At 30.8% G+C, this 25,835-nt stretch overlaps 1 protein-coding gene across 1 annotated transcript in view; it reads right to left on the bottom strand.

Annotated features, from left to right (window-relative positions):
- The window catches only part of LOC123010623, a 67,173-nt gene extending 42,116 nt beyond the window's left edge, over positions 1-25,057 (bottom strand). The window contains exon 1 of the mRNA XM_044407657.1: positions 24,831-25,057. Within this exon, the coding sequence (XP_044263592.1) occupies positions 24,831-24,888 (58 nt within the window). The 5' untranslated portion in view covers positions 24,889-25,057. The remainder of the gene's footprint in view (positions 1-24,830) is intronic.
- Positions 25,058-25,835: the final 778 nt, after the last annotated feature.

The following is a 25,835-nucleotide window of genomic DNA, read 5'->3' as shown; positions in this document are numbered from 1 at the left end:
TTTTAGCGACTTTGCATATGTAACATTTTAAAAAATCAATCAAATTATCTGTTAAAATACATAGTGAGGATTTCATTTTGCTGAACCTCAAGACTATTATCAGTATGTTCAATTAAAAAAAAAATCATGTCAATAAGTAAATAAGACATATCCATAATAAATAATCCGTGACAATTTACTGACACGAATATTCAAAAACTGAACCTAGAAACGCATGTTAAGCAAAATAAAATCATCACTGTATAAAAATTTTATGTAAAACTATTATGACCGCGTCCTGCTTTTAGCAAACAGTGAATAATTGATTAAATTTAAACGTCCTAGCAAAAACTCTAACAAAAAATACTATTTCTCTAATTTGAATGAAAAGACTGTATTATTTAAAGAAAAATTACACTTTAAACTGTAATCAAAAAAGTAATTCCTATTTGCAATTAAGCATCGTTGTACGTTGTTCTTGGAATAAAAGTTTTAAATATGTATTATGCATTAGCCACATTAAATATGTATACTGGTGAATGAAAAGTAGCGAAAAATATTCATAATTTTATGGGTCATTTTTTTTAAATCGTCGAACAGGTCGATTTTATTTTTGTAAATGATACATTTTCATTATACTATTATTTATATTGTCAATGATTTCTAAGTAACGACCTTATCAGTATCTTTTTTAAATAGGTACCATAAATTTTGTTTACTGTTTTTGGCAATATTTTCTTTTAAAAAGATAGAAGAATGTACCTATTACCAATAACAGTCAACAAAATTGTTGGTTGCCATTTAAAAAAATTAATGATGACACCAATACTCAAAATCCAATGACGTCATAAATGAAATATACTGACAAAATGTAGCATTTATAAAAATAAAATCGACCTGTTTGAAGATTTTTTTAAAAATTGACTGATGACAAAAATATGAATTTTGTGCGTTACTTTTGGTTTAACGTGTAGGTTGAATTACAAAAGATTAATAGAAATTACAAAGCTACTTAGAAATCGTTATTTTAACTAAATAAAGATTGAAGACAAAAAAAACAACCATTCAGCAACTAAATTGATGAGTGATGAAAATTACATTTTTTTTCTATTTATCCTTAATAGATCATTGTGACAAAACTTAATCTAATAATATTAAATAAACATTCAATAAAAAATTGTAGTTATAAAATAACTTACAAAATCGGAAATAAGCAAAAAAATAACAACTTATTTGTAAATTAAAATTTTATTTTATTTTATTTTATTCTTGGTAAAAAGTCATGTTATCACTTGTTTCTAATTTGTATTCGAAATACCTACACAGGGTGATTCACATAACTTTACGTACGTAGCGAAAACTCGGACCTTGAGATTCACTAAAAAGTATTAAAATAATAATTATAAAATTATACAGGGCGTTCCGTTTTTATTGTTACAAATTTAAGCAGATGATAGAATATTCAATTTTAAGATAAAAGTTTCCTATAAACATGTATCAAAAAATATTAAATAAGGGAGCTCCATCCCTTGAAAGGGGTGCATCTTTTAATATTTCAGCAACCATTGTAGATAAAATTACAAAATCTGGTACAACTGATAACCTTTATACACCTAAACGAATTCAAAGATAAAATGTCGAAATGTTTTTCAGGGGCGTCCTAAACTGGGGGGTAAAAGTACCCTAACTATTTTGGCTGTTGTTGTTGTTCTTGCCACTTTCAGCAACGAAATTCTAAATTTCATAGTTTTTCACAAAAAAGAGGTCTCTTGTGTTTTTTCAATACAGCCGTTGTTGAGTAAAACCAATTTACTATATGTTTGTGTTACAGACCAGAAAGTTGATCAAAATTCAAAACTAAATTCGTTTTATCGTTTAAGACGCCCGTGATTAAAAATTTCGACAACTGATCTTTAAATTCGTTCAGGTGTTTAAAGATTATCAGCTGTACATAACATTTTTTGATACATGTTCATAGGAAATTTTTGTCTTAAAATGGTCCTTCACAGCTTTACCTAATTGTACGACACTCAAAAATTAAATTGTTACATTTCGCTTGTCGCAGACAGCACTGCGTTCGAAAATAAATCCCGACCGCCTAGCAGAAATTATCACCCTAGATTTGTTTCAAATGCAGAGGATCGGTATCATTCCAAACAAATAAATATCTATTCGTCACTAAAAACCAATCAAATGTTACACGTTATAAATTTTAAACACCTGGAATTTATTTCCTGTTCCTTAGGTATAGATTTTTTAACCGGTAGTTGCCCTATGGTGTAATTGCTGAGATGTGAAGAGAAAAAAGGTAAATGTTCGAAAAATTAGTTCGAGAAAGGTCTTTGTACTGTTTTGGCTTCTTGTTTGTTATTAAAATGGATATGTAAATATACCATTGTTACGTCATTAAGTATGTACAAGCATCAGATGACATTGAAAGTACTGAAATGGTAATAGAAAAATAATGACTTATGGATTTAAAGTGTCCATAAGAAACTAATCACATCCTCAAACACTGCTAACATTCGGGTACCGTGAGTTCATCATCAAGCCAGTGGAACAAAAAATCATCTATAATTGGCGATTCCGGCGTGCCAGACCTCAAGAATCGCTCAAGTTTAACGGTGCAATCCGCCTTGTTAAATTAAATTAAGTATGAAAGTGAACAGTGAGATCGCGTGTAATTTTTCTTGTGGTTCTTCAATGTTATGCAACGCCGTGGTAATCACGCTGCATGGTGTTTAATGGATTCGCTCACAGAAACGCATATGTTCTTGCCTTTAACCGTTCCACACAAGAGTTGTCCATCTAAATTTTAAATCAGTCTACTCTCGCTTTACAATGCCTTAGTCATGTTTACTTTCAGTTAATCTCCAGCAACTGTTCGCTCAGTTTTTACTTAACAAATTGAACTCTCCCAATTGCAAAAATTCAAGTTTTTTCGGTTATAAGTTTGCGGAAACGTGAACATGTCCCATGTAAAATTTATCATGCAGACAAGAAATTGTTGCAAAAATTAATGTGCGAGCCTTTAACCTTAGCGGGATTCAAACCCGGTTCTGGATAACACAAATGTGTTTGACGCGACAAATTTATTGGACTGCACCGCGCCAGATGAAAATGCAGACTTGTTGGACACGGAGGAAATTATTATTTGCGTTTTTGACGTTTCGGCTTTTGTACGATATTCAATAATTTGCATAATGTCAACGCAGGAGCGATCATAACAGCCACAATTTGTTGGCAAAAAGGTAGAATATTAATAGTTAATAATCAATCTTCGACGTTTAACGTCGTTATGAGAGTCAGTTCCTGGTTTGGATACTGTTTTTGAGCGTAATTGGTTTATATGCAAAAATCGGATACCGTTTAATCGGAAAAGGTGAGAGCATTTAATCGACTAAATTGTTCCGCAAAAAACAGACAAAATGATCCGTGACGCTCGTTTCAAACACAAAACGTTACCCTCTCGCTATGGCACACTTGGGAACCCTGCTATTCAAGACATACTACTTGAATGCATTTGTAATTGCACAAACCAAACTGACTCGAGAAAAATGTCAATGCCGAGCAAAGAATTTCCCTTTTAAATGCCAACAAGGAGTTTGCATTTTGCAAAAGAAAGATATTAAGGTCAAAGACTTAAATTGACGAATTTATAACTTGCAACATTAGTAAAAAATTTAAAATCTTTTCAAGTCGTCACACCACCTGCAAAATGCAACGAGGCATCTAAACCCTTTCAACTTCTTGCAAGCTGTCAGTGGCACAGACAGATGCAGAATACCAGACTAGCAAACCTAAAGGCAAAAATAATTTCATAACAAAATTTCTGAGTTGTTCTTTGTCTTAATTGACATTTTTGTTGATGGAACGTGGAAATGCCTCGAGTGCTTGTATTGAAATTGATACGTTAGCAAACGTAATTAAAATAAACTCTTATCGGTGTGTGGTCATTATCAATAATTAAAGGCCGGCTCTGACAGTAGTAAGTAATCAATCATTTAGTGGCTAATTGGTCGCCCATCTTTTAATCATTCAGGATGTGGCCGCGCAGACGCTTTCATTTTTCCGCAAGAATCATCAACATTTTCCACACAAAAAGCATGCATGTAATCCGAGAAACCTGCCAATCATATAAATGAGCTACAAGTTTACTGAAATGACTGTAAACGAGGCGTGTTTTTGAGTGTATAAATGCAAAATGACATAACTATTTCCTTAAGGACGTTTTCGCTTAAAATAATTATTGAGATGTTATTAATTAAAGAAAGCAGATAATTTCTAGCTATATTTTACTTAAAGCTATACAGACATTTTTTTTTAAATGTTTATTACACTACTCAACAAATTTTATTTTTTTTTTAAGTGATTGATTTATTGACACGTGTATCAGGGTACATTAACATCCCTAATTACGAATTTGATAAGAAAAATTCTCCATCACGTACAGATTATAAGTTACAAGGAAATGGTTTTCTCAAATTTTATCGTAGAAATAGTTCATTTCATATAGAAATTAATTAAATGACGACAAAAGAAATGAATTTATTCACTAAACAAGAAAAATGTTGAAAAATGTACAAGATTCTAACATAAATCTGTTGTAGATGAGTTTTTTTGCAAAAACTGACTTTCTTTTGTAGGGTGTTTTAACTTATCTTATCAGGAACTAGCAGCTGGTACCTCTTTTCCATCGTCAATATAACCTGGTGGAACCTTTTCTCTTGCTCGTCACTAAAGGCGCCCAAATTTGGGGAAAAACAATTAAAGGAAAATGGAGAAAATGAATTTTAAGTGTTTTGTTCTTCGGCGATTTTGTCGAACATACTTACATATGATATCTCAAAATGCCTAACTTTAAAATTTGACATGCTATGGAATTTTTTTTAACATTTTTGAGTTTAGCACATACAATTGAACAAAAAATAACTGTTTTCTTCTCAGTCACAAAATGCCTTGTTGGACTAGTTATTGAAAATAAACACAATTTTATTCTTCTTCAGGCCGTTAAATATTCGGTCATTTGGTTTGACTTCATCTCGTTTCGTAAAACCAATTGACGGCCTGAAGAAGAATCAATAAAGAATTCGAAACGTTTCCTAACAAGTGTGTTTATTTTTAATAACTAGTCCAACAAGACCAAATAACTTTCTTCTCTAATATTCTTAAAACAAAATAGACAACAACACATTAGAACGTTCAATATTATTTTGATTTTGAAAACATTAAATAAATAATGAACTTGAATTACATTCTTTTAAATTTTTGTTGACACAAATCTGTGTACAGGGTTTAAAATGTGCGAAAACGTTAAAATTTTACTAATGTTACTTTAAAAAAAGTTACTTTAAATTAGATTAAATAAACGGTATTTTTTTCTTTATAAGAGTATAAATCAAAAATTGACAACAAACAATCCATATTACATCAATTATGATTGTTTCAAAAACTAATTTTGTTTTTGTCTTATATTTATTTTTTGATATCAACAATTTTTTATCTTACTCTACTACACAATTTGTGAGTTCAATAAAAGTTGGATTCACATTAACGTGGAAATAGCTATTTATCAAATAAGTTGCAGTAATGATTGCAATGTTTCATGCACGCGAGGAACAAGACCTAAAATTCTTATAAGTTATATTTCATACAAGATTTTATAATTACCCCACTAGTGTTAAAAAGATTATTATCATTAAAAAATCAAGCTGTCAAAGTTATTCCCCCAAAAAAATTGTTTAATTCAAAAATCGTCAAAATAGCCAGAAAGTGTACAAAAAAAATATGCTTTATGCTTTTTGTATTTTTTTTTCTTAATTTTAATAAAATTTCCTATTTTTTTTAAGATGTGTGGAGCAAGTAGCAGACTAAAATCACTACAAACTACACAGTTTTGCGAACAGCTGCTTTTTCTTTGCTCATCTAGTAAAGTCTTGTCAATCAAATTAATGAAATCTTGAAATAAAATCACAATAAACCTTTCTAAAGTTCCCTACCAGTTTTTTGTCTTTGCATGACACTTTATTTTATTTCTTGAAACCAGTTATATCTCCAAACGGAGAAACAGTCACTCTTCTATTGATTTACTCCAAAACCAAGAGGCTGCATAACCTAGCATTTAAGGTGGTTACTAAAGAAGTCAAAGTATACCAAGTTTTAGTATATTTGTATTCCTGTAACTCCGAAACCAAAAGGCTGCCCAACCTAGTATTTCAGGTGGTCACTAAGGAGGTATAGATCTACCATCATACCAAGTTTGGTCACGATTGAGTGAGTTCTCTTTTTGTTTAGCGATAGATTTTAGAATATTTGCATTTCTCTAACTTCGAAATCAAGAGGCTGCACAACCTAGTATTTTCGGTGGTTACTAAAAAAGTCAAGGTTTACCGCCATACCAAGTTTGGTAGCTTTTTTTCATACGGGGACGAAAATGAATCAAGAGAAGAGTGAAACACACTTCTTCAAACATCTATTTATGAATTTATTAAAAAAATTAAAAAGAGATCGCATTTTAGGAAACTCAAATTATCGTATTTATAATAACCAAAACGTCACTACGAGTATAGTTTCTTCTTTATTTTTGCTGAAAATGTTAAAACATGGTAAAAGTTATTTCTTTCACAAAATGGATTACCTACTCCTCGGATTACGCTTTTATAATTTTCTATTAAATTTTTATACCTACATTTTTAATTTGTTTACACCTTTGAACTATGCATTATTTTCTAAAAGATATTATCTTTTCTCAAAATTTCAACACAAAAATAATTTAGAAGTTTCTAATGATGGTAAAATCAATTTCTTTCTATGGGTGGTAACAATTTTCGACATACGATAATAATAAAATTAGCGTTTTAGTAAAATATTTTTTACTAATTAGCCTCATTTTATTATCATTTTTTTTCTTAAAATCATAGTTGGATGTCACACCCTAACCGTGTTCCTATGTTAAAGTGTGTGCAAGTCTAAACAGTCTTAGCGGTAGCCCAGAGATAAAAGCTTAATTTCCATACCGTACGTTGTTATTTTATCATTCATTAAGTCTTAACACGAGTAATTAATGGTCTAACTGTTAAAATCCCTAATATCCATTTCATCGGAGGCGTTTCGTTCGGTTTAATATGCGCGCCTTCAGTGATTCTTGCGCAAAAAAATGTGTATTCCGTGTCTCTGCGATGATTTAGTGGCACGCAATTTACACTAACAAGTCTTTTAACGTATATATACAATAAACCGTGTTATATCCGCAGATTTATTCTAGTTATAGTTGTATTGATGAGCCCAAGTGGCATTAAAATATCGCTTTTGCGGCTCCACCGCACCGAGAATTATAGTCCATAAATATTTAGATATGACTCTGTTAACTTGCATTATTTTTGCTCAAGTTAATCGGACGAAAGTGGTGCTACTTGACATATGGGAGATATGTAAGTTTGCAATTATAGCTCATGAACGCGAGAGAAAGTGTTATGGCCATCCATCACTCGCTATTACTAATTATGCTAGTTGGAAATTTTCCTCCTAGTGCAAATGGTGCGCCTCTAAACAATACTTCATATTTTATTCATGATGGCTTTCTCAACTTGTTACTAATCCTCTATGTTTAGGCTTGCGTATCGGAACTTCTTAAAAATTCTACTTTGCATAAATCACGAAAGTAAATATTTTTCAACTCTGCTTTAAGGCTATTACGCCAGAGTGGAAATTGTTCCGTTCCGAAAAATGTAACACAAATATTTAGAGGGTGTCGACACCAGCTATTGATTTACAGAAATACAAGAAAAACTTCCAACTTAAGAGACTACTTTAAATGCATGTCGAGGTTTGTGCGTAGCATGAATTTCAAATAAATTTCGTTAGCGACATTTTTTATTGTGTTTTTATTTTACGCTCAACTTTCTTGAATAAACTGTTCTCTCAGCAGTTCAGATTACAAGGCTTTTTAAGGAAATTTTGAAAAACAATATTACTATACAGGGTGTTTGTGGATTGCGAGCAAATATTTTAACCACTAAGAGAATTTGTTATGAAAAGTCGAATTGAAGACCAAACAAATTCCGTATTCAAATTTGATTTTTGCAATTTCCCCCCTATGATTTTCACGAGCCGTTCAGTGTGTCTATCCTTGTTAGTTGGAAGTAAAAATATCAATGAAAGTAAATTGCATTGAATGTTGACCGTGAAAGTTTTTATACAGAAAAAAGGAAACTTTTTGTCCAAAAAAATTATCACTTGTTACACTTACACGTGTTAGTTTAGTTAGTGGTTAATGCGCTTTCGGGTGAATTGTGCATATCGATTTGAAATCAAATTGTCAATCAAGTCATTATGGCCAACTACTCAAACGCCAAATTAACTAGTGTACGGACATCACACTTCCAAGATCGATTTTTACTAAATGTTTGGGCAGAGACCATTGAAGATCACCAACTAGTGACGTTCATCTGGATTTTTTGGAAAATGTGAGCTCCATCAAATTATGAAAAAGTCGTCACCAATGGATTGAACAATCATTTTCCCTAGAGATGGATTGGTCGCCAATGACCACCGCGGTCACCAGATTTAAATACGTGTGCTTTTTTGGGGGTTCACATGGAACAGTTAGTGAATTAGTGTACGCAGTTCAAATTTATACCTTCGAAGGGCTGTGTGTGCGAACGCAAGCTACCCTAGCCCGAAAAGTACAAGAAGTGTGCAGTGCCAACGAATAACCAGATTTCGAGCAAATTTTTATAATAGCAAGTATTGACCCACTAACATTGACACTGATCTACCCTAATGTAGCGATATTTTTTTTGTCTTTACGCTGTTTACGTTCCAAAGTTTTTTCTTATGAATGATTGTAAACATCGTATTAAGACATAGGCGGGGACGGGTTTTCAGCCTCAATTTATTTTTAATTTTAACTCAGAAATGACGTGCTTTCGACAAAAGTTGCAATAACGAAAGTTGTTTCTTTTGACGAGTCCTATTAGTGGTTAAAATATTTGCTCGCAATCCTCAAACACCCTGTATTATCAATTATTTCATGTTTTTCTTGATTTTTCTGTAGGTAAAGCTTTTTAGTGCCATTTTCATAAGTTATGTTATTCCTTTGAGTAATTTTTTTTAAAGAATCTACTTCCTAAAATGTTTTGTAGCAATTTCCGCCGCCGGCCCGTGTTTTGTCGTTTACATTTCCGGCTATAGTGCATGAATGAATTTGCTTTTATATCAAGATCCGTTTCTCTAGTTTTGTCATTGTGGTCTAGGTAATTACCAAGCACAAAGTTTTGTAACAACTTACAGAAGATTTAATTAATTGGAGGGGCATTTCCTCTACAAAAAACTACTCGTAAAATGCTACACAATTTACGTTAGAGGCATTTTATGCGACAGCAAATGTAATTAAACAGAACTTCAAAGAAATGTCAAAAATAATAGTTAAGCTCCCTTTACTTTAATTATTTTGATAATAAGTTAAGATGCGTTTGAGCGAATCATAAAAGTATCCTTCATCTTCATTAAGGGTGTATAAATAATAAAATTTTGATAAAGTCGTCGTTCGTAATTTATATAGATTAAAAAAATATTCTCCTCAGTGGAGTGTCTAATTAATTATCACTAATTTAAAAATATCTGGCTAACTTGTCTTGAGAAAAAATAAATATATCATCATTTATTTATGTATTTCTTATCCTTTTTAAGTCAGCAGTAGTCATACCTGCCTGCATTCTCCTAGTATAACTATTTGAAATATTTATATTTTTAAGTTAAGACCTCCAAGATAACAGTAAATATCTAAAGAAAACTCTTTCACAAATCGCGAAAATTTACGGCAAGTCCCATTCACTTTATCATCGGAGTTTATTCGCGAATATCAAAGCGATGGCTTTGCCGCAATTTAAAAATGAATTTACCGTTTTCACGATTCCACAGTCGGAGGCAATAAAGATGCAGCACAAGTTTTCAAACTCTCAAATCCTCTTCATCAATTAACCGATGAATGTTTGAAGCTCGATGCAATTTAGTGCGGAGCAAAACATGCCTGTACACAAAGTATATTACGACTTTATTTTAATCCCTGCTGCGTTCCTATATGAATTTATTAATCATGCCTCTTTGTTACCTTGATGGTTTCTAAAGCGATCGAACTGAGATGAAAAATTTCCTCATGCCAGACATTTCGTCCGAGATCTTTATATTAGTTCTGGTTTTTCAAGTTTTGTTTTTATTGAATGCATTTTCCAAAACACTACCGGGAAGCCCGGCTTTAATCTTCGACATTCATCATCGGATTAATTAAGCTTCAATTAAAGCGATTAGGGCATAATTTATGTCGGATCGTTATCAAGAGCCCAATGAAAGCCAACGATTTGACGCCGAGAATTGATCCTAATTGGATTTTTCAAGATTTATAGATGCACATTTTTTATTTTATGAACAGTTTAAAAAATATTCTACAGCTGATCATAATAATAGTAAACAAGAGAAACTGCTTTATAATAAAAAATTTAAAAAAAATTTCTTTAGCATAAGTCTCCTTCAGTATATTATACATATACAGTATGTCCCCGGATTGAGTTTACAAGAGGAAACAAATTTTTATCTTTGATTTTACACCAAAACTGAAAAAAAAAACATTTTTTGCCTTACCTGAAACGAGTAAATTTGTAATTAAAACTTCATTATTCGGATTATATAAAAAGGAAAGTTTATTTAAATTTTGAAATAACTAAAATGTTTCTAGGTAATTTTAACAAAGAAACAGCTTCAAGATAAAAACAAAATTATTTTTAACAAGAACTATCATTATTCAATTAATGAATGAATTGTCAAAGTGACATATGTATGCTTTATCCCAAAGTTTACATTGGTTGGTATTATAGTTATCAGTAACATTTTTTGAGTTAATGATATTCAACAAAAAAATGGACACAAAATTTTTACCGTTTTATATATTTTTTATATGAGGACACTTTTGTCTGTTCCTGTTTTTGCTAATTTAGACTCAATTTTTTTAAAACAATGAAATAGCTTTTAAAGAGCTAACCTCACAGATCATACAGGGCTGTTCCGTCTAAACCTCACATTAAAAGTATTGGGAGTTGGAATAATCATATTTGTTTGAAAATTGGTACATAGCCATAATGCATTAAGTCCTCATAAATGAAAATATTTTCAAGATGGCGGCACTTCCGGTTAGACAGGAAGTCGGTCTCAACTTTCTTATTTTAAATGGAAAGCTATATTTTTTACTGCGTTTTTGGATTAATCGGGTCATTTTAAGGGAGTTTTCATCAGCTTTCCCTATACTTAAATTTGGCCGTTTTTGAAATACTTCAAAAAATTTTGGATCTGCACCTTCCATTTTAAAAATCGGTAACTCTGCTATTTTTTTAAATTTTGAATTCGATCTTTTGGCGTTTGAAAGAGAAAGCTTAGATCTTTCTTACGGTGTTTTCAAATTTTGAAAAAAAATTAACAAACCCTAAAAATTTAAGGTTACTTTTGTAATAATTCAAATACTCATAACTCAATTTTTCCAAATGAAATACCCCAATTTTTATTTTATTAAATGGAAGAGAATTTAATTTTGCATCGATCTGTATTAACATTCCCTATACCGAAATTTTTTTGTTAAGACTGCCGAAAATCTATTACTAGCCACATCCGTTTTCATATAGTTTGCTATGGAAATCAAAAATTTCAAAATTGTTTCTTAATAAACGTCGACAGTGACTTATTATTTGACAAATAGTGCCAAATATGGAGAATCAAAGCTACTCAAACTTAGATTTAATTATTTTTTTTTGTATTTTATATTTGTTAGCTTTAAATAATGATTGCATGGTAGAATCTATCAATAATAATTAAGTTTGCATAACTTTGGTTCTTCATATTCTGGCACTATTTGTCAAATAGTAATTTACTGTTGACGTTTGTTTAGAGAAAATTTTGACATTTTTGATTTCCATAGCAATGTGAAAACGGGTCAAAAAGTCCATAACTTAAAAATTATTAAATTTAGGTATAGGGAATGTTAACACAGATCAATGCACAATTAAATTCTCTTCTATTTAGTAAAATAAAAATTGGGGTATTTCATTTGAAAAAATTGAGTTAGGTATGAGTATTTGCATTATTACAAAAGTAACCTTAAAACTTTAGGATAAGTTTTTTTTTCAAAATTTGTAAACACCAGAAAAAGGATCTAAGCTTTCTTTTTCAAACGCCAAAAAAACGAATTTAAAATCTTAAAAAATGGCAGAGTTACCGATTTTTAAATTGGAAGGTGCAGATCTAAAAATTTTTGAAAAACTCCAAATATTTCAAAACGGCTAAATTTAGGTATAGAGAAAGCTAATAAAAACTCCCTTAAAATAACCCGATTAATCCAAAAACACAGTAAAAATTACACCTTTCCATTTAAAATAAGAAAGTTGAGTCCGACTTCCGGTATAAGCGGAAGTGCCGCCATCTTAAAATATTTTCATTTAGGAGGACTTAATGGTTTATGACTATGTACCAATTTTTAAATAAATACGATTATTCGAGCTCCCAGTAGTTCTAATGTAGTGTTTAGACGGAACACCCTGTATTTGATTACAATCTGAGTTAATTAAGTTAATGGGTTGTACCCCAAATTATTATTTTTTTATTTAGTTCGACGATGCCATATTTATATTGAAGAGCATTTTAAACATTTGCCTATAGTTTTTTCTTAATTTTGTGTTTATCATAACGTATTTTCAAATTAACCGGATAATTATCTTCCAATTCATAGCAAAAATGTTTTTTTTAAGATTCTGTTACTAAGGTATATTACAAGTTACCTAATCGCTTTGTTTTGGCCAAAGATATGACAAAATTACGACTCATCCTGTATGTATAGTGGCAAGATTTAGTATTCGTTGTTGTTTTATCAGTAATCACCAAGTGAAGTATAACATTAATTTCTTTGAGTTTCATTTTACTACATGTCACTTTAAGATGTTTCGTAGATACTGTACCAGCCGGAAGAGAAGGGAATCTTAAGGACATGTCTAAAATTCTCTTATCTGAAAGCAAATCTTTTGCAATGGTGGAGCAAAAACTACACAGTTTTGTAGCTTCCCTTATTCAATGCTTTTTTTCTCGTTACTATCCAGTAAAACTTACTCCAAAGTTTTTTCCTGGTAATCATGTGATTTGCATGCGAAAGTTAAGTTTGTTGGCGCACCCTGTACAATATTTCATTGTATCTGTATGTTGGTCTATCTGTAAATAAATCAGCAACCGATATTTACGATATGTCTCCGATAACAATTGTAAATACCTCCAAGTTTCCACAATCCCTTGCCGATGGTACAAATCTGGAAATCGACGACCATCGAAACATGAAGTGTCCATATATATTTAATGTAATTGACCATGAGAAGGAATGATGTCTTGTAACAATGCCCAAACCGTTAATTATTTCCAACATATTCAATTACCGTTGCCCAAAACAACAATAGTTCATTGCATCTGCTTCATATCCACATATTTTGACGAAATGGTCACGACCTTCGTTCCCGAGATCGCATTAAACCGGAGATTTAACCCCATTCCAAAATGCCACCGCATAAATCATAGTTTACATAACAAGGTGAACCTCCGTGGACAACGTCGAAGTCATACATCATTCAGGATCCAGTCGGATGCATTTCGAGACCGATTCTGCACAATAGAGCCGCTTTTTTACCGGTTGTAACGATAATCGTGGCTTTATTAAACTCGGTGTACAAATTAATTCAATCGTCTATCAGAATTGTGGTTTCAGCAAAATCGAGCACAAAATTTCCAGTTACCTTCGAAATACACATCGTGTTACGTATTTGTTTTGATAATAAAGCTAAAATTATTGTCTAATTACAATACCTAATTTCTAACTTCCTACGATTTTTTTATAACTTCAAGGTAAATAATTTACAGCTAAATCTATTTATAATGTATGAATCAAATTAAAAATAAAATTTTAGATTATTTGCAATTCAAATTTATTTATTACTTTTAATTGTTTAATACTTAAGCAAGCAAGCTGAACGAACACAGTAAAATTAATATCTTTGTGTAGGATATTTAAATTCTCATTTAAATTAAATGACATTTAGATCTGACTTTTTCAAATCCACAAACAGTTTTATTTTTTCGGGAAATTAAAATATACAAGGTGATTTTTTTAAGGCCTACATTAGAAACTTTTTAACTTCTAATGCAGATAGGAATTTGAAATTTTGTACTCAATCCAAATCAGCCAGATTGGTTGAACCAGAGTTCAACTAAATTATTTTCAAAAAGGTTGAACTTCCGGAACTATAACAAATTGGCGCAAATTTTAAAATTTTAAATAGTAACCACTTATTTTTATTGCATTTTGGAATTCTCCTCTTTAAACTATGTAAAATGTACCTAGTTGTTAGTACTTATCTGTCATAGTTTTTGACATATGTCAATTTTTTGGTCAAAATTTTCATTTGCAGGGGTTCATTCAAAACTTTACAGCTCTTGAACTCTTTGCGATAAGTGAATATTTTTTGTATTCGATAACCAAGGGTTCAAAAAGTTTTTTAGAATTGTCAAAATTGTCAACTGTCAAATTGCAAGGCTAGTATGATTTTTTGAAAATGATTATTAACAAACAGCTATAACTCAGTTTTTTCAAATAAAATAATTCTATTTTCTCAACGGCAATCAAAAGTACATCAATTTGTAGAAGGACTTTTATCAACATGTCCTATACCTATCTCTCACAATTTTTGAAATGATCACGACAAACATGTTTTTGTTTTTTTATTTTTATAGTTCACGTAGGTTTTGTAAAAATACAATAAAGATATGCCATAATTAATACAATTGTTCTATATCTTTACCATTTTTAAACAGTCCAAAATTAGATGGTGAACTGATTGAGTGGCCTCCATTATTTCATTTGTTTGAAGATTATTAAGTGTTGCCTCAATCCTTGCCTCAATTCTTTGTAATTCTGGATGGGTGTTGTGTAGAGAAAATCTTTAATACGTATTGACCATTTTTCAAAGCCTGCGTGATTGACTATAAAAATAAAAAACAAAAACACGTTTTTCGTGATTATTTCAAAAATTGTAAGAGATGGGTATAGGACATGTTGATAAAAGTTCTTCTACAAATCGATGTACTTTCGATTGCCGTTGAGAAAATAGGGTCATTTTAATTAAAAAAACTGAGTTAGTTTGATATAATTTTCAAAAAATCATATTAGCTTTGCAATTTGACAGTTGACAATTTTGAAAACTTTAGGAAACTCTTCGAACCTTATTATCGAATGCAAGAAAAATTATTCACTTATCGCAAACGGTTCAAGCGCTGTGATGTTTTAAATGAACCTCTGCAAATGAAAATTTTGACCAAAAAATTGACATATGTCAAAAACTATAACAAATATTATGTTATGTTATTACTAACAACTAGGTACATTTTACTTGGTTTAAAGAGGAGAATTCAAAAATGCAAAAAAATAAGTGATTGCCATTTAAAATTTCAAAGTTGGCGCCAATTTTTCGTAGTTCCAGAAGTTCAGCCATTTTGAAAATAATTTAATTGAACTTAAACTGGTCGATTTGGGTTGTGTACAAAATTTCAAATTCCTATCTGTATTAGAAGTTAAAAAGTTTCTAATATAGGCCCTAAAAGAATCACCTTGTATAAATACACTGGCCGCCAAAATTAAGGGGACAACTAAAAGCTTCCGATTTTTCACAATGCAATATTTTTGTTATTCATTGTCGGATTTCGACGAATTTTTGTTCGACTTAAAGAACGAACTTTGTAATTTAATTCAATTCAATTACATTTCTAGTTTTATCTAGTAAATGTTATACCTAACTAGACAAAATTAACTTTTTACTTATTTCATTATTGCCCGTTTTTTTCTGAATTTGTTTCAAAATTTTATCTTCTGGTTTCTGGTGCCCCAAAGATACAAAGCATTAAAAAAAAGTTGCTTTTTTAATGTTACTATAAATATTCGTTCAGAAACTAGGCTACATAAAAAGTTAGTTAAACCGAAACTTATTGCTTATGTCAGCAAAAGAGCACAATTATGTCTTTGAACACAAAAAATCTAAACAAATTGAAACTTCAAAGGATTACAACAAGTAAATCGGTTAATTGTTGGAAGCTTCCATGCGCCTATTTTGAGGTTTCGGCACATTCAGCCTACTTAATATGAACATTCATTGAAATCGGACATGTAAGGAATTAAAATTATGGAAAATGTGGTACGTAATTCTAAAAGGAATGGGCAAAAATCTGAAATCAGTAAAAATTTAAGTTTGTCTCTGTCACACACCACAACTCAGTATAAAAATAAGTAAAAAAACAATGCCTTCATCTTTTGAGTATCATATTTAGAAAACAAAATTAGAAATGTTATTGAATTAAATAACAATGTTCTGCAAAGTACTTTAAGCCAAACAAAAATTGTCGAAATCCGACAAAGAATAACAAAATATTGCAATGTGAAAAATCGCAAAATTTTAGTCGTCCGGTTAATTTTGGCGGCCACGGTAGTTGAAAAGTGTGAAAATTTATTCTGTAATTTCTGACATTTATATTTTATTTTAACAAATTTGTTTGATTTATTTTTTCGTTCTCAGTTCAAACTTCATGCTTCGAATAGTATAGAGGAAAAAAACACAGCAAGTGGAAGTGCGAACTGTAACACGCCAAGTAATAAATTCCGATGAATGTTTAATAAACTAATTAATGTAATGTCTGCAGACGCTTGTTCGAGATTAAATACATGATAAAAATTGTCATAAACAAGATTAATTCGTTCCAGTGAGAAGGTTAAGAAAGTAGAAGCACTTTCAAGATGTATCTCTTTCGTATTAGAAATATGGAAAAATGTTAATAATTGATAATTAAAACGTTAAATCATTTAGTTTATTATGCACTTTGCACAAACTAACAAGATTACAGCGAAGCATCAACTCAAAGAAGCAAAAAAAGTCAAAAATAACTGGACATTAACTAATGCAAAGGAATATTTCCATTTCCATTTAAAAAATGTTAATATACATTAATGGATGAGTTAATTGGGCTCTAAAACCGGTTTTCGAATCAATTTTTTTAAAACTTATATTAAAATTGTCAGCTACTGGAATTGACGTAAGTAAAAACGATAACCAATGAATTAAACATAAATTTGAAGAATTTGATGCGCCTTATTTACGTTCTTGATGCCTAATGTCTATTATAAACAAATCTTCGTGTTCTTACGTTACACGAGTAGCTATTACACTAGTGGCAGATTATTACACCATTATACTTCCACTTTTTCAGATTCCAGGCCGATAACCTTAAACTTTCAGTTTTATCTATTAAAATAGTACACAACAAACACGCAAGGTAATAAATAAATTTATTGAACGTTTAATAAAGTAATTAGTAGCGCGTCTTAGATACGGCTTTCAGAGATTAGATCTATGATAAAAAGACAAGATTAATTCGTTCCTGTGCAACTCCACGAAAAAAAAAAGATTTACGAGGGTTAGTTGGACCAATTTGTCAGAAAACTACCGAATTAGCTAAACACGCAAAGGATATTCAAATGAGGATAAAAACGATAAGTTGAAGGACTCAAAATTAACTTAAAGTACTTTTTAAACGCTTCTTCTTACACCTGGCAGCGATAAACCATCCTATTAATGGCAATCCAGTAGCTGTTTAATCGAATTTAATTAGACAAACGTGTTTTTATACGGTTTTATCACTGCACAGTGAAGACAAATCGCGTAATTCATATTTAATATGCAAGTATATGAAGAAATTACAGGTTATGTTCCACTTTACAATTTTGTAAATAACTATAATCAATCATTTTTCGGTGCACAACTAATTATTCGTTAGATGGATTCTAATTTGACTTTTTTCGAAAAAAGGAGAACACGCCCGACTTGCAACGATTTATTTTGTTTAAAAATAATGACAGAGACGTGATGTATTATTTAGAGACGGCAAGTATAAACGCAACGAGAGCACAGCAATCATGCAACATGATGATCTACTTCTACTCGCTTTGGCACAGATGAAATGAATTCTTGAAGGCGATTTGCGGAGACTTCTCATCGTTGAGCTTTTTCACAAACGTTGGAAAAACGTATTTCTTTGTATTCACAAGGGAATTTAATTTGTAAGAGCATTACAGTTATCTGTTTTTTCTCTAACTGAGTAGTGTAACGCAGATTTAAAATCGGATCATACTTGATGTGTAGGTATAATAAAGATTTAATAGGTACAACTCTTGTCTAAATTTCTTCTGGCGAATGTATTATTTGTTTCCAGTGCTTAAATTTTCTGTATTTAGTTTGATGTTGATTAATTGTTTAAAACAAACACAGTAACTATTTTCATAAAAAAGAAAACAAAATATTATGCCAAAGATTTTTTAAACAAATCAATTTATCTTCAAGAGGGTTTTTTGAAAGAAAAACGAATTAATTAATAAGAATAATAAATATATAATTATAGTTATTTGTATTACAAGGGAAGAAAGTGTATATTTTCTTTCCAAAGGTGAAAGGGAGGAAAAAATACTTTCCTCCAGTGTAATACATACATATGTAATTTTTTCTACGATCCAGCAAAAAAACTTTAAAACTACAATTTTTCTTAATTTCGCTTAGTTTCTTAGTTCTTAGTTTCGCCATTACATCTAGAAGCATGTTTTTTCGTTTTTATTTTTAATTGGCCACATTTCTTTCTGAAATACGATGGAAAAGTATACTTTTTGTTAGAATCGTAAAAAAATTACTTTTCAAACACACAGTTTGACAATACTTTTTTTTTATTGTTCTTTATTACGAATACATAACTTTTGTTAATTTACGTCCAACTTAATTCAGTATTTGCAAATAAGCAATTGTTTAGTAAATGTTTAATAAATGAAACGAACAAATTATAATTATTCATAAACAAACTTTAAAGATGGGATCAGTGTAATAAAAATGTCGCAAAAATGTTTGAAGGAAGCTATACAGGATGCGCCAAAACTCGCGCCCCAGAGAAAAATTTCTAGTATGATAAGATACCAGGAACATGTAAAAAATGCTTAAAAAATTCTATCTGTCAAAAAAATTTGACATATATTTTTTGACATTTGACATTTTTTCACATCTATTTAATGATACTGATGATCTTATATATGTATATGTATATGTTTTTTATAATTTTTTAGTAAAGATACAAAAATTTTGCCAATAAAAGCTACAAATAACATTGAACAGAGATACAATTCAGGTTAAAACTTCCCTGTTTCCTCTTAGCAAAAAAAACTTTGAAAAGTATTTTTCCAACAGAAATAAATAGAGTCAAAGTGCAAAATTTAAACTCTCATAACTTCGAAATTTTTTATAGATAGAATTTTTTTGACATTTTTTCCATGTTCCTGGTATTTTACCTTACATGGTATTTTTCTCTGGGGCGCAAGTTCTGGCGCTCCCTGTATATAAAATTTTTCAGTGTTACCACCTTATAAAAAAATTGCATATAGTTACATGCATAAAATTGTTATTTTCATTGCTCCGTAAAACATGTATTTCGTTTCTGATATCAGTTAGTTAAGTCATTAAAATGAGGAAATAACTTGTTTCTTATTTTTCAATACTCACTTGCATTATATCATATGCTTTATGTTTAGTAGACTTTGAATTCTTAATATGATTTGAAGATGGTTACTACAACCGTGTAAGCGAATTAGATAATTGTAAGACGAGAATAGTAATAGTTCCTGTTAACAGGAACATGGAAAATATGTTTGAAAAAATGTATCTATAAAAATTTGATTTGTGTTGAAAAAATAATTTTACATATTTTTCTGCTGCATGCTATTTATAGACGAAACAAAGAAGTTCCATCCTGAGTTACAAATATATTTAACGTTATGTTCGTTCGGAAACACCCTGTATAACAAACAAACTATAAAAATAATTTGTCGCAATAATATAATTTTGTATCTTTAACCGTTTCCCCAGCCTCAATTTATTGTCTTCCTTTTTTGTAAGATTTTATTTTTTATACGACTGTATTTTTTCTCATTTAAATGTTTTACAATTTAATAAGAATCCAATTAGACAGTGCTTTCAAAGTTAAAATTTAATTTAATATCTAAAACTTGTAATTAAATGAAGAAGACATTCACTGCCAGAGAATCTCTGTTTTTTTGACGTATGAACTCGTCTTTCCTTTCTAGTTTATTAGATCGTCTGAAGACTCTTAATCAAGCACAAATAAACAAAATGTGGAACTAGTATCAATTGTACTAGTGTTATTTTTTATTTCTTTCCTTATAAGTAAAATGTCAACGTGCTATTATTTCGACTCTTGCCTCTGCTCTCGTACTGAAAACATTCTAGCCCTGAAAAATCGCACACCTGATACTTATCCACTTCCAACCGAACTTTTAGTCACATCGATTAATTATGAATGCATCGATGTCTGACAAGCTTCCACTGTTGGATTTACACGTTTGAAGTTTACACGGTATGCGCAGCATACAAGGGGCGTAAATGTATAGCAAGTCTTAATTAGACGAGATCAATTAAGATCATATCTTGCTATAATAATTGGGAAAATATCTTATTAAATCAAGTTTCGGTCGTAAAATCGCAATTCTTGCCAATCATTTGCTGAATTAAATTCTTACCCACAGTTATTTTAATAAACTTCAAAATAGACGAGTGTAGTAGTAATTTTATTGCTCGGATTTATTAAATTCATTCTGAAAATGTACGAATCGATTATACTGTTAATAAATTCGCTGCTTAATATTCAGTTATTAAGTTATTGTTTTGCTTGGCGATAAAAAAAAAATCATTATCGAAATGGCCTTTTAATCGTTTTTAATAAATGGAATTTTTAATAAAGATGCTCTTGTTTAGCAGAAGCAGAATTGAAAGTAATTAGGTTTGTTTAATGTGTGTACAGTGGGCCAGAACGCTAATGACTGAACCGTTAGTATGAAACAAACAAAAAAATTAGTGAAACTGAATACAGCTCTGATTAATCTCATCTGATTTTTCTACCTCACACAATGTTTTAACTTATGTTGCGTCTTCTTTTAAAATTTATATTCTATTTTATTGCTCTTTATGGTAATGACTCCTAACGGTCTTTTTTTATACACGTTTCCTTTCGTTGGAATTATATAATTGTAAGCTTTATATTCAGTAAGTTGCTTCAAGTTTGTTATCTAATTATCAATATTCGTAGCTACAAGGTGGTCTTTAACACTGGTTGTACTCAGGTTTCTGCTAAATTATAGTAATGTTAGATTTAGGTCAAGAATTTATCGTATTAGTTTTGTAAAACGATGCCGGTAATGCTACTAACTTGGAACTTTTCTCTCTAACGAGGTGGAACCGTGTCATATTAACCACACACGCTTCATGGAAATTGTTATAAAGTAAGAAAGAAGGTTGGCCGCATAAGTGATGGTGTATAAAACCGGTACAGGATATGATCCGTGAAATCAATGATGATGATATTATCGGACTTTGATATTATCTAGCATTGAAAATAAATCTTAGTGAAAAAACAATACAAAAGTTTGGTATGTAATCTGTCTGCATTTTTGTCTGCCACTTTTGAATAAAAAGTTGATGTTCTCTGTAGCTAGTCTACCATCTATCTTTGTTGGTTATAAATTGTGCTGAACCTCACATCAAATGATGAACGAAAAAATTTAAATACAATAAACCTTTAGAATGTTATTATTTTTGTTTTACCCAAGATTATGTAAACATTAATCTACACAAAAATTTCTTCACATTGTTGAGAATTGCAAACATATTTTTAACAAGTAGTGCAAATTTTCTGTTTTTGATAGCATCGACAAAATATTCAACAATTTTATATTGTATTAATTTATAATTACAATAAGGAAAACTATAGAATAACATTATTAACGAAAAAAGCGTTTTCAGATGAGCAGATAACAGTGAAGTAATATGAGATTTTTGAGAAAAAGCAATAACCCAACTGAGCCTAATGTAATTAAACCCGAGTTTATGTGATCTATCATATGAAAGAATCTGTCATGACTTAATTTACTTTGACTTAATTAAACTAGACTTGAACTTACTCTAGCAGATTATATTTCGAGATTTTTTAAAGAAAGTTAATAAAAATGAGAAACACATCATCTATGCGGTATAACGATAGAAAGCAATTTTCGGTACTAGTTACCAGCATTTCTCCATTACAATGTTCATGTTCATTTATTTTTTTTACTTTGACTAGTTTGAGGTGCATAAAAGGATTCAAGTTTTAGCTGTAGTCACAAATTTCTGCTGTAGGTACATTAAATTTTCTAAGATGCTCACTTACTGAATTTTTCAGATTTATGTAGAACATATTTTACCACATAACATTGATCGAGAAAGTATAAATTTAATCACTGCTCAAATAAGTTAATTGGGCATTTTTTTAAAACATCCTGGCAAAGCAAAAACATAAAAAAACTTATAAATCAATCTAAAAAACAACAAAAATATACAGGTGTTCGGTCCAAGTCGCCCCGGCTGATAACACCTAAACTTACTTCTTTTTTTCAAAAAGTAAATATTTAAGTAATAATATTCATTCTTGGCTTTCTTAATAAATGTATTAATTTTTTTAGCACATCCGGTGTTGCGGGTAATGCTAGCAAATTTAGTTTTTCAAATGGAACACTTGTGTTTTTTCCTCCAAACAATAATCATTGACATGAAAAATACTGTAAACCACTATTTATTACATTTTGCGTAACACAGTACAATCAAAAAGCATTTTAAATCTTACAATTTTATAAGGAAATTGGTCGCGTAGCCTGATTTTTAATTTTAAAAGAAAGGTGTGAATAAAAAATGCTTGGCTACAGTTTAATTGTTAGTTTGACACATCTAATTTGTCAGTTGATGAGCGAGTTCTCTTATGGAAACTCTTGGATTTTCTTCAACTGATAACAGAACATTCAGATTTCTATTTTCTTGTTCTTCACAAAGAACCACAGGTTTTTAATTTTTAAAAAGCGAACCTATTCGTCTCAGTTGTTTTTCAATTCGACTAAATTTCCAACGATTTGGGTGAACTCTATTTGAGTATTTTTCTCTTATACTGTCTTTCAGCTTCCGCTCTAGGTTTATTGCACTTAAAAAACACTTCAAGCTTATCTACCAATTCGTCGTAATTAATATTATCTATGATTAAAGATCTCAATAAGATTTATTGACAAATTAGGCTTTGTCAAAATAACAAATAAACGGTATCCAAGCATACTGCTTTTTGCATGAATACCTTGACAAGTAAAATCCGCCTATGTTGCAAAATTTTCAATAAAATTCAAAAATTTAAATTGTTTTCTGAGTGCATTATGTAAAGTAAAATGTAATAAATAGTGGTTTTCCGTATTTTTCATGCCAATTATTATTGTTTCGAGCAAAAAACATAGGTGTTCCAATTGAAAAACTAAATTTGGTAGCATTTCCGGCTTCACAGGATATGCCAAAAAAATTTGATGCATTTACTAAGAAAACGAGGAATGAATAGTATTATTTAAAAATATAGTTTTTGAAAAAAAAAAGTAAGTTTAGGTGTTATCGGCCGGGGCGACTTGGACTGTATATGGATTGCATTGCAATGTTAGATTAATTTTGTCATAAATGCCATGGTAATGTTTATTTGTTATTTTATTGTTAATGCAAAAATATCTGCCCATCTACCTACTTCTGTCTTGTTGGAAACAATTCTTATTTTTACTAAATAAAAAATATTGTTCCATTATTGTTAGCTTAGCAGAGAAAACACTCTTAGTTTCAAGAGTATTCGAATGCTCATATTCACAACAAGTCCATACCATCATAGAATTATCATAATGCAAACTAGCAAAATTCGCACAAGTATGAATACTCATTGTATATCCTCTTGCTACTGCTTATATAAAACGAGAAACTCTCTTAAGAAGTACTGTTAAAGCAGGACTCAGCTTTCGATGACAGAACAAATATCCATTAATGTAAAGTTACAACCTTCCATTTCTCAGAGGAATAAAATACAAATTACTTTTCCTATTATACACAGTGGGGCGGTGCTTTCAATGACAGTACCTATACTTACCTGCAATTATAATTTTTTCATTTTATAATTAGACCAACATGGAAAGAAAATTGATAAATTGTCATTTTTTCCAAGTGTTGATGTTACCATAACTTTTAATATCGAACAAGTATCAATGACACTATTTCCAAGAACTAATTCATTGTAAATAGTGTAATGAAATGCGGTTTTTCGAGATTATAACTTACATAATCCCGTTTGACGTTTTTTTCAGAAAGTATCTATATAATAGTACCATCCGAATTTATTCGATTCTTATGCTAATAAGCTCCAGGTTCATGTTAATTAACGTGGTTCTGGTAAATAAATATATGAGGCTGCAACAAGACACAGTTAGCTGTATCTTCGAAAATTAGCACGTGATAACTGACCCAACAAAGAAAATATTTTATAGCCAGTCTTCAAAAATTGCTCATCATCACAAGAGCGGTTCCAGAGTGACATGTTGCAGAAATACAAGCTATCATGAATTTTATTATTTAAGCATTGAATCTTTTGTTGGTGATGACAGCAATCACCAAATTACCAGCGATAAAACTCCTAGTCACAATAATACAAGAGACCCATTTTGCAATGAAATAGTCCAGTCATGAGACTCTTAAGGAAGGCTTTGTTTCTCACTAATCAATAGTCTTGATGGTACCACCTTTGCCCAAACCCATCGCATCGTACCTTCCATCGATCGATATGTTATAGTACTTATCAAGACTCACCTTTCGCCGAACAAATCGCCAAGAAGAAGGTGAAAAACGGCAACACTTTCACTAACATTGTGGTTTCCGTTTGATCACAATATTTTGAGAAAGAATCACTCCGAGTGGTTTAAGAAACTATTTGAAAGTGAAATGGTCACAATGTTTGTGTCATTTCTTTGGCACGGTGCGAGTGGGTTGCTTGGCTTAAGTGACTGAGATCAAACTGACTGAGTGTGTTTAGCAGGTTTGGTGGGCTGTTCTCTCTCCACTCACCTGGTCATGCTGCTTTACCTCGCCTTAGTGTCTTTCTTGTGCGCCGATTGCCTACCTGCGACGTCTACAGAGCGGACTAGAAACAAACTTCAAAGGATTGTATGTGTGTAATGAGCCGCGGTGTTTCTATTTTCGAATGCAAAAAATGACAGTCTTCAGATGGAGAGACTTTAATGATAAAGCAGAACAAACAAACCTCTTATTCCTGCAACTCTTATAAAAGTTGACTGTACCCACTTCTAATATTTTATAACCTTGCTTAACAAAGTAGAAAACATTTTTATTTTGAACCAACAATTTTAGAAAACAATGTAGAAAATCTTTAATATGAAACAATCTAGTAACCAGTACACAGGGTGTTTGAGGATTGCGAACAAATATTTTAACCACTAATTGGACTCGTCAAAAGAAACAACTTTCGTTATTCCAACTTTTGTAGAAAGCACGTCATTTCTGAGTTAAAATTAAAAATAAATTGAGGCTGAAAACCCGCCCCCGCTTATGTCTTAATACAATGTTTACAATCATTCATAAGAAAAAACTTTGGAACGTTAACATCATAAAGCCAAAAGAAATTATCGCTACGTTAGGGTAAGTCAGTGAAAATGTTAGTGGGTCAATACTTGCTATTATAAAAAAATTGCTCGAAATGTGGTCATTCGTTGGCAATGCACACTTCTTGTACTTTTCGGGCTAGGGAAGCTTGCGTTCGCACACACAGCCCTTCGAAGGTATAAATTTGAGCTGCGT

Source organism: Tribolium madens, unplaced genomic scaffold, assembly GCF_015345945.1.
Source record: "Tribolium madens isolate multiple individuals breed KSU strain unplaced genomic scaffold, Tmad_KSU_1.1 Scaffold_91;HRSCAF=231;Tcas5.2_LG7, whole genome shotgun sequence".
NCBI classification, from domain to species: domain Eukaryota; kingdom Metazoa; phylum Arthropoda; class Insecta; order Coleoptera; family Tenebrionidae; genus Tribolium; species Tribolium madens.
The sequence above is the reverse complement of the archived record's forward strand: the minus strand, read 5'-3'. Positions and strand labels throughout refer to the sequence as shown.